At 38.7% G+C, this 16477-nt stretch overlaps 1 protein-coding gene across 8 annotated transcripts in view; it reads left to right on the forward strand.

Moving 5' to 3' along the window:
- Positions 1 to 16477, forward strand: part of SK (small conductance calcium-activated potassium channel) — a 591679-nt gene that overhangs the window by 249816 nt on the left and 325386 nt on the right. For all 8 annotated transcript variants that reach the window (XR_010952625.1, XR_010952626.1, XM_067782017.1 and 5 more), the window contains one exon: positions 7460 to 7605. Coding sequence is in view for 6 of the 8 variants with exons in the window: in XM_067782017.1 (XP_067638118.1) it covers positions 7460 to 7605 (146 nt within the window). In the remaining 2 variants the exon portion in view is untranslated. The remainder of the gene's footprint in view (positions 1 to 7459; positions 7606 to 16477) is intronic.

Genomic DNA, 16477 nt, shown 5'->3' on the forward strand with positions numbered 1-16477 from the left:
AAGGCTGATACTGAAGTCCTGAGCCATCTCGTTAAGAGATCTGCGGCATTCAGTGACCGACTTTGCGTTGTCGACGAATGAGTCCAGGGCCTTTAATGCGGCCTGGCTGTCTGAGAAAATAAACACCCGTTTACCATCGTTAGGCATAGACCCGAGATGGTTCACAGCCCTGTGTATTGCCAGCATTTCCGCTTGGTAAACACTACAGTGATCTGTTAGGCGAAAAGTGACCTCTAGACCCAAGTCCGGCGAAAAAAGGCCTGCTCCCACCTTCCCGTCAAGCTTAGAACCATCCGTGAATATGTTGATGGCACCCGGTACCGTATGTTGTCTGATATTCCAATCCTGTCGCGATGGTATATATATACTATAGTTTTTAACGAAGACGTTCTTTGGCGTGCAGTAGCCAGTGCGCACCGGTATTGGGACTGGGGCGTTCGTGCCCAGGATTGTTGCGTGTCCACTAGATCCATTTAACCACAAACCTGTTTCCCTTATTCGTAGAGCGGCGATGACCGCTATTTCCTTCTTCACCAGGTCAAGCGGTGTAAGGTAGAGCATAGTGTTGAGTGCTTCAGATGGAGTGGAGCCGAGAGCCCCGGTGATGTAGAGCTCCTTTTGAAGCGTTTTAAGATAGGTAGTTTTAGCTAGTTCAGGCCACCAGACCAAGGCACCATAAAGAAGAATCGGGCGCACAATGGCTGTATAAATCCAGTAGGTCACCTTAGGGGAGAATCCCCAGGAGGTGCCAATTGCCCTCTTGCAGGTGGACAGCGCTACTGCTGCCTTCTTGCATCGCTCCACTATATGGTCACTCCATAATAGCTTCCTATCCAGAATGACTCCCAAATACTTAACTTGATCGCTGAACGCTAAAAACGTACCCCAATTCTTGGCGATGTTAGATATGGTACTTTGTACCTCCTCGTGAAGAGGACAAGCTCGGTTTTATCCGGGTCGACTTCCAACCCTGTGGATGTGGCCCAGTGCGAAACTTTGGATAGTGCCCCTTCCATTAGGTTGCAAAGAGTTTGAGGAAATTTCCCCCGCATGCATACGCGATCACTTGGGAACCTTCTGATTCCATGAGGCGTAGTAGTTGGTTGACGGTAACTACCCAAAGTAGCGGAGAGACCACCTCCCTGCGGAGTGCCTCTGCCGACCGGTCTGCGGATCACGCATCCACCTAGCTGAGATTTAATATTCCTACGCGTAAGCACCAGGCACGCGTCCAACCCCCAGATCGGTCAGCGCCGAGGTGATAGCCTCTGGGACAACGTTGTTGAAGGCACCCGCTATATCTAGAAATGCCACCAATGTGTATTCCTTGAGGTCTAGTGACCTTTCGATAACGGATACCAGTGAGTGAAAGGCCGTGTCAGTTGACCTGCCCTTAGTATAGGCATGCTGAGCTTGCGAAAGAAGCGACGGCTCCTCCTCCTGATGTAGTCCTCTAGGAGTCTTTCGAGTGCTTTAAGCAGAAAAGAAGATAAGCTTATAAGCCTATAATCATTTGGTTTAGAGTGGGAGGGTTTCCCTGCCTTGGGGATAAATACCACGTTGACTTCCCTCCACGATACTGGTACGTAATTGAGCCTAAGACAACCTATACAACCCGGAACAGGTATTATCGATTTTGGGTATTAGAAATTTAATTAAATTTTTCGAGTTCCGAAAAAGAAACCTCTACTTGACCGAGTGCGACACCACCTAACCTTCTCGAATCGCGACGAAAACTTGTAGGTCATATTTTTGACCTTGGTATTACCGTTCGAAGATATGAGACTGGAACAAATAAATCGTTTTTTTTTTATTCATAAAGAGCACCCTAATAAACATAAGAGCGTAGACGTTGAAAACATGTCTATAAGGTTTGTCTAGCGTTCTTCTCCTACAAAATGGAGGGTCTATGAATTAAGTCGCAGGCCACATCAAAATTTTGAAACAACTTTTTTCAGCGGGGTTCCTGATCGGCAGTGTTTTTTTTATTTATTTTTTTTATTTATTTATTTAAAGTCGACGCAAACACAAAGCGGTCGACTAATTATTTTAATAGAACACATATATATGTAAATACAGAGTTATCCTTAAAATTAAAAAGTTTAAAAGAGGTCCATAGAAAATTAGTATGTTATAAAAATTTGACATCGCATTGCATAATTTTTTTATTTAAGTGTGTTCAGTGAGGGCCATTGTGAGGAGCTCAGAAGGGAGCTTACGCGAGGTGCTCAGAAAGGAGCTCGGTGCCCATAAGGGGGCTGACGCGACATGCTCATAAAGGAGCCGGATGCCCAGTAGGGGGAACACGCGAAAGAAAAATAAAATTAAAATATCAGGCTAAACCTAAGAGTATGGCAGTATGTAAAGCCGCAAACGAACATTCAAGGCTAATGCAGTTGTACAAATCATTGTAACGTGAGCACCAACGACGCAGGGGCCTATTTCTAGCAAAATTTTGCCGGCATAGAGGTAAATGAAAAGGTACAAAATGTTTGGAGGCTCTAGCAGGAATTAAAAGAAGCCTATTTCTGTATGGTGGAAGATGTGTACTTGATTCCCAGTTGAGATCTCGTAATGCAAAAATTAAAATCTGTCTCTGGACCGATTCAATCCGATTTATATGACTTTGATAGGTTGGAGACCAAACACATGAACAATACTCGAGAATGGGACGTACCAGCGAGATAGAAAGGACCTTGGTGAAATAAGGGTCATCAAACTCTTTAGCCCAACGTTTGATAAATCCTAGTACACCAGTTGCTTTGTTAATAGTGGTAGAGATATGTATGTTAAAACTTAATTTCGGATCAAAAATAACACCTAGATCATTTACAACAGATATCCGCTGCAAAGGGTTGCCGTTAAGTATATAAGATGTCAGGACCGGCCTTACCCGGTGAAATGTCATTTGCTTGCATTCAGAGCTATTCAAAAAAAGTAAATTTGCAGTACACCAGCTTTGAAAATAGTCGAGATCAGCCTGAATCTGATTGAAACAGGACAAGTTTGAAGGCAGATATGTGTAACAAAGTTTTACATCATCTGCGTACATAAAAACTCTAGAATGCAAGATAACCTGTGGTAAGTCATTGATAAACAGGGTGAAAAGTAACGGACTCAAATGGCTCCCCTGGGGCACGGCAGAAGTTACATCATTCGACCTTGAAACATTGTTTTTGAAGAAAACACGTTGTGTCCTATTTTCAAGATAACTTGACATCCAATTTAACAAAGGCTTTGGAAAGCCCAGTAGATCAAGTTTGTGAACTAAGAGCTCGTGATTAACAGAGTCAAACGCTTTACTAAAGTCAGTGTAAATGACATATGTTTGTTTGAAATCTAAAAAACCATTTATAACAAAAGACGCAAATTCAAGCAAGTTGGTAGTTGTTGATCTTCGACCCACAAAGCCATGTTGGCAAGTTTGGCTGTTATTCCGTTTGGACTTTTAGTAATCTGCCGCCGTTAAAATTTTTTGTTAATTTCAGTCTGTCTACATCTTCTAAATCTATATAAAATTCAAACAAACGATACTACTTTTCAATCCATTGACACAGTCGTGGAAGAATCGCAAGCTGTGCATTGTCCGGTTGAGTTTCTTAACTCCTTGGAGCCACCAGGAATTCCTCCTCATCGATTGATCCTTAAAAAAGGGTCCATAATATTATGCTTCGTAATTTGGATCCTCCGCGCTTATGTAATGCAACAAGGCTTATCATCACAAAACTTCCAAAGTCATTGAAGCAATGATTTGATCGGGAAATTTCGAAAACAACAAAGTTTTCATACCAAGGATTCAATTAATACCGACAGATATGCCTTTAAATTTCAAACACCTCAAGTTTTCTATTAGGTTGGCTTTCGCAATGTCTATCAATAAAGCTCAAGGACAGCCATTAGCTGTAGTAGAAGTCAATCTTTCCAACTCATGTTTCACCCATGGCCAATTATAGGTAGCCTACTCCAGAGTTGGCTCATCAAAAAATCTTTTTATTTATACTCCAAATAATTTAGAAAAAATATTGTATATCCTATGGTTTCAAGAGTACCTAAATTCGCAAATACACATCCTTAAAATAACTTGAAAATTTGTGTTATTTAAAATAACTTTAAAATTTGTGTTATTTATTTTGCATATTTTTATAGCAAAGTGGGGTGGAACCCACGGGCATAAGCTAGTTTTAAATAAAAATGGCAAAGTATTTATTGAATTAAGTAATGTATGCAAAAATTACTTCAAGAAGTTACAAATATAGTGAGTTAAATTAGAATTTTAAAATTTTAAATATTAGAGCGTAATAGCGGAACGGTCGCGACATTATTGATCTCATAAATTGTGTGGAACTAATTTTTATACCATACACTGAGAAAATTTCCCACCAAACACAATAAAACCATCTCACTATATCTAAATTTGGAGATGCTTCTATTGATACTGCAATCAAAAAAAAAAAACAAATATTAGGCGTTTCTGATTTATTAGCATTTTAAAATGTTACGTTCGCGACTGATTAGTTTTTTTAGTGTACAGCTCATTTCGTGTGATTCGCATATTCAGGTAAAATATATTAAGGTCATCCAGGTCCAAAAGTTGACAAACATCTCGACTGCGAGGGCTTATATAGAAAAAATATTAGTACTACCAAATCAGTGGACTTGGAATAGTTGACTAAAAAAGAAAATTGAAATATGGTACCTTCAGTCTCAAATAAAATGTTACGGTGGCGACACATATAAAAAGATAGAAATAAATTAAAAGGGTAACCTTCCTTAATGAAATTTTGATAATGTAATATTTAGAATGTTTGCAACTACGATTAAGATTTTAATCGTCAAAATATCCAAATGCAAACAATTTTAAATTATAATGGAGTAGCCTTATAGGGCCTGATTTGGTGGAAACTCCCATTTGTCTACTCTACTGCGTTGAGATGGAATGACCCACTTATAATATTTCTAAAAGTTGTTCAGTTAATTAAGAACCATCGAATTTTAGTTGAAGTAGACGGATAAATATGTGTATGTAAATACTCGAATTTTACTAATACTTCGCAGCGTTCCATTGAGTGAGCGAGCTCATGTTGAAAAGTTAATTGCATTTCCTTGTCGCGAATTGAAATTTCCGCTATCAGATATGTAATTTATATGTAAGGTATTTGGTGTTTGCAAAGAAGCCGAAACAATTCCGGAATCGACATATTCAAGCTTTTGCGGTAACTTTATTTAAATTAAAAGATAACTCAAAGTCAGACAAGCTTGATATGGATGCCTCTATAGAGAAAAAAAAGCAACTTAACTAAATACATATTACAAAAACAGGCTTGGCGATAGTATTTTATTTAAAGATAATTATTATAGACAAAATGTTTGATGTTTTAATAAGGCACACATTTAAAAGAAAATCTATGCAAAATTTGTTTGAGCTGTGAATGTTTTTGGATTATGTTGCGCTGTTATGTTCGACAGGTGTGACAAGCACTTAACCTCATGCCGAGATGACTGTCACAGAATTGATAACTGTTTGCAACAACAATTTTGGGAGCGCAATAACTCCAACTCAGAAAAAAAAGACCCAGACCCATTTAGTAGATGCTTTTAAATGCTTCTTATTCAAAATGCTTCAAATGAACCCATTTAGTAATACCCTGCATTCTTTAGTAAAATTTTACTTCCTTCAATTAATTTGTTTTATATTAGTCCCAAATTTCAGCACAAAACTAAGAAATCTTGCTATTGACTTTTAAGTAACATCCGGTGTAGAGTCTTGAAATTTGGAAGATACTTCAGAACAGGATGACAATGCAACAACTGCCACTAGGTGGCGCGGAAACGTGATAATTTGAGTTTAAAGTAATCTCCCGATCGGCTCACAGTAAATAACTAAACTTTAAATTATATGGTGTCTGACCGTTACGGGAAAAGGGGAAAAAGATTATTAATATGAGTACTAAAATTTTTGCAAATTATACGTGTGAAACAGTATCTAGATATTACAATGTCAAAATTTCATTAAGAAAGGTTAAGCCGTTTAATTTGTTTCTAACTTCTTATACTTGTCGCGGTATATTTTCTTTCAGACTGAGGGCATTACACTAAAGTCTGATTTTTTCTTTAATCAAACGGGAAACGGGGCGGATACAATGATTTCAAGTCCGCTGAATTCATTTTTTTATGTAGGACCTCGTTGTCGAGATATTGACGAAAATTTGAGCCTTAAAATATTTTACTACAATATGGTTATCACACGAAAAGAGCTGTTCAGATTATCAAGATAGGATACATTTCGTGTGTATACAACAACTGGTACGCCCTAATTTAACCTTTACTAGGCATTAGTAATTAATTTTTTAAATTTAAATTTTAATTTACTGTATTTCTAACTTCTTGAAGTCCGTTTCGGATGATAGTTCAGTCACTACTTTGACAGTTTTATTTAAAATTGTGAGAGTTTTACACAAAAGTGTAGTGACCGTCACAATGGAAACTTCCATTCGTATGATACACTCAAAAAATATCGACTTTGGAAGTCATATAAAAATGAAAATAATTTAAATTTTTTGAGACTTCATAGGAAAGTCTGAACTTTAATCCCTGTGCGACACGACCATCACCAATATTTGACTGTGGTATAACCTTTTGAATGGAGAAAAAATAGTTTAATTGATGTTTGAGGACCACTCTAGTTAACATACATACACATTAGGGTGGGTCGATGTATGGACGAAAGTTAACCGATAACGCGCCATTGATTTTTCGATAGGATTTGGGCACAAAAAAAGTTCCACTACGCATACCCAAAAAAATAATTTTCGAGCATGTGAAATTTCATTTTTTTGACTTTTTTCGACTTTGATTTTTAAGGTTTTTTTCATGACCTACTAAAAAAATATATATATTTTTTTAAACTGTTATCGCCAACGTTTTTAGCGGACATTTTTGGGTCGGACAGGGTATACATGAAAATTTTGCAATCAAATGAAAATTTTTTTAATAGGTGGGGAAAAAAACCTTAAAAATCAGAGTCGAAAAAAGTCAAAAAAATTAAATTTCACAGTATCGAAAATAATTTTTTTGGGTATGCGTAGTGGAACTTTTATTCCTGAGCCCAAATTCTATCGAAAAATCGATGGCGCGATATCGGTTAATAAATCGACCCAGTCTAATACACATACATATTCACATATATTAAAAACGACCACATAGTGGTTTCAATTTAAAAATGCCCCTAAAACACTGACTATAATCGTAGCTAATTTTACACAATCCCAAAAAAAAAAAATATTTTCGCACTTATAAAAATATGTACTACACCTTCCCATAGCTAGTTTGATATTTTCATAAGCATTTTGCACTTTTTAAATATTTAACTGATTGAACTTTGAGCGTCATTAAATTTTCTATATCTTTTTGCATGTATCCTCCGTAATATTCTTCAAAACTCCATTTATGAACGTAATAGCTCCGCAAACCAGCATCCACTCTCTCAATTCCTGGCTCGATGAAAACACCTTCTATAGCGAATCGAGAACAGAACTCATCCGGATGCAACGAAGAAGCAGCAGAAGCTTTAGTGGGTATCCACTCAGATTACCCCAGGTATGAAATGTATGTATACCCAAAATCCTTTCATATATTATAGAATTAGACACATTTATATTCATCCATATATAAATTTAGTTATTATTAGTGAAAACCAAAATTAGTTTGTTCAGTATTTTCATATTTTTCGTCAATGTTACATCTTTACATGTTTATACATAAGTTAATGCAATCTTTTCCAAAAAACTTACTTTCGTCGTTAAGTTTGCTGTATCTAAGTTGCTGCACATATAGTTTATACAAGAACTATTAAATTTATTTTAAGCATTTTTTTTTGTGATCCCTTTGAAAAGGACAGTATTTTATGTAGTACATATTTTGGCAATTCACAAGGCCTCCTATTCGCCGCATGTGCTATGAGATAAAAACCGTCATAGATGCTTTTAAGATATTTCAATTCAGCAGCGTATGTACATCAGATGCATAAACAAATCATCAGATGTGTAAAGTTATTGTCAGTTTATTTAAATTTTTATAAATTTTACAAAGAGTTTTATAAAAAATTTAAACTAAAAACAAAAAATGATAATTTTTAATTAAAATATGAGCGGTTTCATAAAGATCACTTTATGCTCTTATGGATGGGCCAGCTTGACTTGACAGGCTGGTCGGCTGGCTGGACGGCACGAATGTTGTAATTGCAATTTAAGTAACTTCCCGATCAGCTACAAGCTTGAAACTTGGAATACAGTTCAGAGCCCTATGAGAAAATAAAATAATTAAAAAAACACATGTTAAGTTTAACGGTTTTATTGAAAACAATACTTACATAAGTAATAATAATACTAAAAGCTAGAAAATAATTAGGTAGGTCCTAAGTACTAGTCATCACACTCCTCATCAATCTAGGGCGTTGATCAGACAATTAAATAAAAGCATTGGACGTGTCAAATTTCTATTGATAGATATATATACCAACTGAACCTTAATAAGGTTATGCTACGCCTCACATATTTAGAAATTTCACGCGCCCAACGTTTTTATTTAATTGTCTGATCAACTCCCTTGATTGATGAGGAGTGTGATGACCAGTACTTAGGACCTACCTAATTATTTTCTAGCTTTTCGTATTATTACTTAATGTAAGTATTGTTTGCAATAAAATTGTTTAACTTAAACATTTTTTTTTAATTACTTTATTTAGAAAGGATTTCATATGTACGTAAGGTAATATTTCGTTATATGTAGTAAATTCAAAAATACTTGTTGACAAAGACAGTTTCTAATGAAAAATTTCACAGAAATTCCATTAGGTGTGTGTATTCAGAGACTCATTCTGTATTGCGAATGATAGCTCAGGTGAACGATTCGCCTCGAAACAATTTCGCCTAGCAATAGTATTCTCTATCATTTTAGTTCGGCCTTTACGTTTCTTACTTTATGTCAATCAGAAGGGCGAAAGCAGTTGTCAAAGGATATGTTGCCATCGTTTAACATAGTGCAAATACACTAGCGTTTCGTCTCTGAGGCGAAACGAACGTCCGTTCCGTAATAGAGCAAGAGGCCCTCAGTTTCGGTAATATCTCTCTATTCCAGAAGCAAAACATTATTAAGCATCTAATATACCTTTCATTTATTTTTTTACATTTCGCCGCCATATGGATGGGTTACATAACCGTTGCTTTGCTGTTTTCCACAGGGGTTCTTGAACTATCCATTTTAATTAAATGGTGTTCCTTTTCTTCTCTTTTCTCTGGTTTCGTGTTCCGCGTTTTTGACCAGTTAAATTGCTTGTTTTCGGCAGCCATTGGCCGAAAGTATTAGTTTTCGTATGGTACGTTGTTATATTTGTCATAAAATTAAATATATCCGAGGCGCTATATATCTCAGAGGAGGTAGATACCCAAGATTGTCTTCCAATTTATTTAATTTTTCCTATAAATTAGCAGGACGTGACTTACATATTTTATGCGGACTCCGAACGACATATACAAGCAGATGGATTTTCGCTGTGAAGTTTTTCATGGCAGAAATACACTCTGAGTGCTTGCGAAATCACTGGTGAGGGGCGATCCCGCCTAAAAAACTCGTTTCTAATTAAAAAAAATCGTTTTCGATGTTACTTTGCCCAGTACGTTCGGTGTGGTGGAGCGGCAGAGCACTCTATCACCACAACACGGCGGCCGAATCTTTAAGTAAATATTTCAAATAAAACGTTTCATTTAAATCATTCCCAATTATTTAATTTAAATGTTTTTCCAAACAAAGATTTACACATTTTATTTAATAATTTGGGAAAATTTTAAACAACGTGACATCAGGACGGACAAGGCGACAGCTCTTTCGATTATACCTTGTAAATCTCTTCAAAGCTTTTTCTCCAGGGTTTGTGTTTTAAACTACTAATATCGTTCAACATTTCCAGAATATACAGGATGTCCAAAAAATACGAATACAAATACTGTAATTTATTTTAAAATCAATCAAGTGAGCTTTGGCATTCATTTTTTAAAAATCAAGAATATTTCATATATGACGCTTTCAATACGACAGACACAAAACTTTAGCAACTATCAAATGTAAAGCATTGTGAATCAAACTAAGTGTGATATCTTATCTGTCAACTGCCTGACAGGATGTTCAATATGGCTACTTTTGAGCGTTTTGACAGTGCGTTCAATATGGCGGCGCATAGGGCCGGCTATCTTCAACGGGTGACAGAAAGATATACAGAATGAGACAGCGATAGTCAATTACAAATCAGGTGATCCAATCACTTTGGAATTTTGACGTCCATGCAGAAGATATCACACTTAGTTTGATTCACAATGATGTAAAGCTTGAAAACATTGCGTAGGGTATTTATTACATAAAAAATCGGACGAAATGTCGATGTGTTTCTTTTTAAATGCGATTACGCTTGGTAAGTTATCCAAGGGATAGTGAAAGATGCAACACACATTTTTTTAAATAAACATTTTTAAGTGCTTGCCATATCTCTTGCTTTAAAAGGACTTCAGTTTTGAATTCGAACTTTTTGGACACCGGGTATATATTTATAGAAATAGTATGAAATAAAACTTTGGATGGAAGCCAAAAGTTATTTTGATTCGCCTCGATTGTCGGTAAGTTTATATGATATCCCTAGTACATTATTACATAAAGTAAAACCAAAATCATTCATTGACGCCATTATTCTTCATACACACAGCCATGCATTTATTATTTTGACTGGCTTTTTTGCAAAAATCCATTAAACGTCACCATTCATCACAACTTAATATGTACATATGTATATATGTGTGTAGGCACATACAGAAGCGCCAAAAACCAAAAAATAATAAAAAGGACTTCCTTTGCGCAAATTTTATTTTACGGAAGGCAGTCATTATGTATAATAAATTGAAAAATGCACACCTTTAATGTCAATGCAGTAAATATCATGATATCAATTTATTTACACAAATAACTTACTTCAGATGCAAATATCGCGTTTCATATTCGAGGTCGACAAACATGCAAGTAATGAATTGCATACAACATTGCCGACTTTGCTATAAACTTTAAGTTTATTGTTGCAGATGAAATAATTATTTTTATTCGAGGTAATAAATTATACATAGAATAGGCCGTTAACTTAAGTCATCAATTTCTAGCATTAGGTGCACTGGTTTTGTCATGCAAAGAGGAATACATGAATTACGCGAACTTTAACGTCATAACAATAAAATACCCGCAAACAATCCATGCAATTTATAATGTTGCTACGGATCTTAAGACTCTTGATTACTATGTGCCGTCAGTTATCGTTCGATTCACTGAACTGTCGAATAAATAAACTGAATTCTTCAATATATCGAAATGTGCTTTATTTACAGTACTAAGTACTAATGTAGTAGAACTTCACAATTAAAATTATTGGAGTAATTCACTTACAATTTTTAAAATCAAACAGATTATTTCACAGACTATGCTTCTTATAACTATAGCACTCAGTTGGTTTCGTTACAACTATTCTGCTAGGTTCTCGAACAGCCTTCCCGAGTAGTTGCTTACTTACATCTCGTTTCGTATCTGTAGTTTATGTAATGCAATGGTCACCATTTAGTTGAATAATTATTGGCCCCACTTCACACGTATTATTATTCTCTTTCGTCTTAAGCCGGAGCCATTGGTGCCGTATGTCGTATCGCTGTATCCGTATCCCTAACGTAATCAGCTGTTTATCGTTACGACGGTAAACCAAAACCCAATTGGTTGGCTACGATACGGTTACGACTTTAGCGGCACCAATGACTCCAGCTTTAATTCGTATTTAGTTGTCGCTGAACAAGCAGAGTAGCAACATCGGTTAAGGCTATTGTTTATTTGCGCATTTGGGAAAAGATGTTTTGCAAACAAACGCTCATGCGCAGAATGTTTTCATGTTAACAATTTATTTTGTTTAAATTTTTCCTTAGACTCAAGCAATAAAGTAGTATTTGTATAGCATATTTACGAATTACTTTTTGTGTGTTAAAAAACATGCCTGCATACATCATACCTCATTGATTTTTCATCAACAACTAAACCACTGCCAATAAGATGATTTTAGTTTTACTCACACAGCCACAGTTTGAATTTTGGCGCCCATTGATGTAATGGCATATGCGGTCTTTGTTGATGTATATATGTGTGTGAAATGCCGTCTATGTAACTGTTTGTTGTATCATCTGCTTGGATTGATGTTGTAGTTGTGCAGCATTTATTTACTAGCGGAATTGTGATTTATCGGAATTGCTTTGTGAAAAATTAAAATACAGCCCTGCTTAAATAGTATTTCTCTGAAACATGAGCAATTGTTTGACATATCTTTTGTCGTATTTCCTTATTTTATATGTAAATTTACGCTTTTACGGAAGCATATATAACTGTCTCGCAGTCTTGCATATTTTACCGTAGGATATAAACAATCCGTGCACCTTGTTTCACCACGCGTATCCCCGTACTGTGTTACTTCGTTACAGTTGTATTCAAATTTAAAATATCGCACTTAAATTTTTTGCCAGGAAAGTACTTTTGTGTCTTGTACAAAGCTTTTTACTAACCCGCCAAAAAACGATTTTGCCCCGGGCGCACGAAAACCTCACTACGCCACTGAATGATTTATTACTTTTTAGCAAATATTAAAAATAGCATGTATTTAATCAGCTAAATAAATCTAGAAAAAGTATACTGTAACAGTGCACACAAGTGACTCAGTTACATGAAGACCGCAGACAGTGAGTTTTCTGTCAGTGTCTAGTAATTAACGTCGAATGAAAAGGAAAACAATTTTTTTTTAATATTTCTTACTAAATGCAACTAAATAATGAAGGCTTTTAACTTTTGTATCGCCCGGGAATATCTTGCGAAAAAATGTATTTATAGGAAACACCCACAATAACCCCCTCCTTTCCTTTCGTTGCCATTACTTTTGTTTGCCTTCCATTCCTTTCCCTGTTGTTGTTGTTGTTATAGCAATGCTCGCCCCACCTAATAGCCGCGACCACAAATTGTCATCAATATCCTCTAACGGGAGTCCAAGGAAACTTGCCGTTTCAACAGGGGTGGACCATAAGGAAACGGGTGTTAGAGGCGTTGGTTCCACTTTACAATTAAAGAGATGGTTGGTGTCATGTGGGGACACATTGCAAGCGGGGCATACATTTTGTATGTCAGGGTTGATTCTGGATAGGTAAGAGTTTAACCTGTTACAGTATCCAGAATGAAGTTGAGCAAGAGTGACACGCGTTTCCCTGGGGAGTATGCGTTCCTCTTCCGCGAGTTTTGGATAATTTTCTTTAAGTACTGGATTCACCGGGCAATTCCCGGCATAAAGGTCCGACGCCTGTTTGTGGAGTTCACCAAGGACCTGCTTGTATTTTTTCACTTCATACGGCTGGGTTCTCAGGTGCCGTATTTCCTCAAAATGCTTACGGAGATGACTCCTTAAGCCCCTAGGCGGTGCTGGTTCATCAATCAGATGTCTGTTGGGATGCCCAGCTTTCTGGGTATTCCACAGGAACTGTTTGGTCAGCATCTCATTTCTCTCCCTGATGGGGAGTATTCTCGCCTCATTATGCAGATGGTGTTCTGGGGACATAAGAAGACAGCCCGTGGCGATTCTGAGAGCAGTATTTTGGCAGGCCTGTAGTTTCTTCCAATGGGTAATTTTTAGGCTTGGCGACCATATGGGTGACGCGTAGCACGTAATCGGCTGGCTAATTGCTTTGTATGTAGTCATGAGCGTTTCTTTATCTTTTCCCCAGGTACTGCCAGCGAGGGATTTGAGGATTTTGTTACGGCTCTGAATTCTCGGAACAATTTCGGCTGCGTGCTCACCAAAATGTAGATCCTGATCAAACGTCACACACAAGGTTTTGGGGTGTAGGACAGTCGGTAGCGTAGTGCCATCGACGTGGATGTTCAAAATGGTCGACATTTGGGACGTCCATGTTGTAAATAAGGTCGCGAAAGATTTAGTCGGTGATAATGCCAGGTTTCGCGAGGCGAAAAAACTGGAGAGATCAGGGAGGTAGCCGTTTATTTTATTGCATAGCGCATCGATTTTTGGGCCTGGGCCTGTGGCCATTATTGTGCAGTCATCGGCGTAGGAAACGATTGTGACTCCTTCCGGTGGTGAAGGTAGCTTAGATATCTAGAAATTAAACAAAAGTGGGGATAGGACACCACCCTGTGGCACCCCTTGTTTAATTCTCCTTGGTTTTGATGTTTAGTTTCTAAATTGCACCGATGCCTGCCGACCACCCAGATAATTTGCGGTCCACCTTTTAGGACATGGGGGAAAGGTAGACCCTTCCAGGTCTTGCAGTAACGAGCCATGGTTGACCGTATCAAAAGATTTTGATAGGTCTAGCGCTACGAGTACTGTTCTATGGTGGGGGTATTGATTTAAACCGCAATTTATCTGGGTGCTAATGGCATTTAGCGCGGTGGTAATGCTATGAAGTTTTCTGAAGCCATGCTGATGAGGGGCTAGCTGCAAATTTGCTTGGAAATAAGGGAGCAAAATGGCTTCAAGCGTCTTTGCCACTGGCGATAGGAGAGATAACGGACGATACGACTCCCCTATGTTAGCTGGTTTCCCAGGCTTTAGTAGCGGGACCACCTTGGCCATTTTCCATTTCTCGGGTATGACAAAGGTGGAAAGAGACAGATTGAAGACATGCGCTAAATATTTGAAACCCTCTTTCCCTAGGCTTTTAAGCATCGGCATGGCTATGCCGTCTGGGCCCACTGCTTTTGATGGTTTAGCACGACCAATGGCGTTCTCAAGCTCTTTAGCGGTGGTGGTGATTGGTGACGTGCTGAATTTGTGTTTATGTGCGTGTCTATTGGCTCTCCGTCTATCTTTGTCGACCGTAGGATGCATTATATATTGTCGGCAGAAAGCGCTCGCGTATTTTTTCGCATCCGACAGCACTTTGTCGCCAAAGGCGATGGAAACTTTGTCTTTGTGCTTAGTCGGATTCGATAGGGACTTTACGGTGGACCAAAGTTTACCCACACCGGTAGAGAGGTTACAACCTCTTAGGTGCTCCTCCCATTTCGCCCGCTTTTTCATCCACAAGCAATCTGATGCGTTGGTTTATATTCCTTATTTGGGGGTCGCCTGGATCAACCTGTCTTATAAGGTCACGTTCTCTCGCTAAGTTTGCGGCCTCCGCCGGGAAGTGGGGCCGGATTTCGGGAATTCTCCCGGCGGGAATGAAACGTGCCGAGGCGGATTCAATGACCTTACGGAAGGCACGCTCCCCTTGGCGGGCATCAGTCGGGATAGGGAGGGCAGCAAAGCGGTTGTCTGTAAAGGATTTATATTCTTCCCACTTTCCTTTTTTGAAGTTTATGAGAGTGCGTTTCTCAGTGACGATGAAGTCGGCGGTACGCTCGAGCGAAATAAGTATGGGCAGGTGGTCGGATGCCAATGTTACCATCGGCTGCCAGTTGACGCAGTTTACGAGTTCTGCGCTCACGATTGAGATATCTGGCGAGCTGTGACAGCTTCCTACCATACGTGTGGGGGCGTCTCCGTTTATTGTGCAGAACGTCGTTTCTTCTATTTGATCCGCCAACATCTCACCCCTACTGTCCGCCCGCAAGTTTGAATGCCATAGATCATGATGGGCACTGAAATCGCCTAAGATATTGCGATTGTTGCCAGTGAGTAAGGCCCTGATATTAGGGCGGTATCCACTGGGGCAACAGGTGGCAGTAGGGATGTAGATGTTGATGATTTCTAGGTTTGCATCGCCTGACCGGACAGATAGGCCTTGACGTTCTAAGACATTGTCCCTGCGGTCGATGCCAGGATCAAATATATAATATTGCACAGAGTGGTGTATGATAAACGCGAGGCCGCCTCCATTTCCGCTATCGCGGTGTTTCCTGTGGACATTATACCCAGAGCAGGTCTGCAATGCAGATCTTGCTGTGAGTTTAGTCTCTTGAATCGCAGCAATGCGGATGTTGTGCCGCTTCATGAAATCGACTATCTCCGTAAACTTCACAGTTAGTCCATTACAGTTTAACTGCAGAGTTCTGAAGTGCATAAGGGGAGACGCCGCCACTCTGGGGGTAAGTGACGGGTGACTACGCCTGGGTTGTGGAAGGCCAGGACGCAATTGCTGTTGTGGCCCTGGGACTGGGCGTCCTTGGGCAAGCATTGGGGTACCCGGATGATTTGGGGTTTCGACCTGGCAACATGGCGCGATGAAACCCGTGGGGGGTTACCGTCGCGGAGACCAGAACATCTAGGAAAGTGGCACCACCCAAGGCAGGAGCTGTATTCGGCGGATGTCGCAAACCTATATATTCTGTGCTGGGCAGACGGTGCAAACGGGGGTAGGGACTAAAGGTCTGTTTCCCTGGCCTGCACGATTGCTGCCGGAAAAGAGGG

The sequence above is a fragment of the Eurosta solidaginis genome, chromosome 4 (genome assembly GCF_040869045.1).
Source record: "Eurosta solidaginis isolate ZX-2024a chromosome 4, ASM4086904v1, whole genome shotgun sequence".
Lineage (NCBI taxonomy): Eukaryota > Metazoa > Arthropoda > Insecta > Diptera > Tephritidae > Eurosta > Eurosta solidaginis.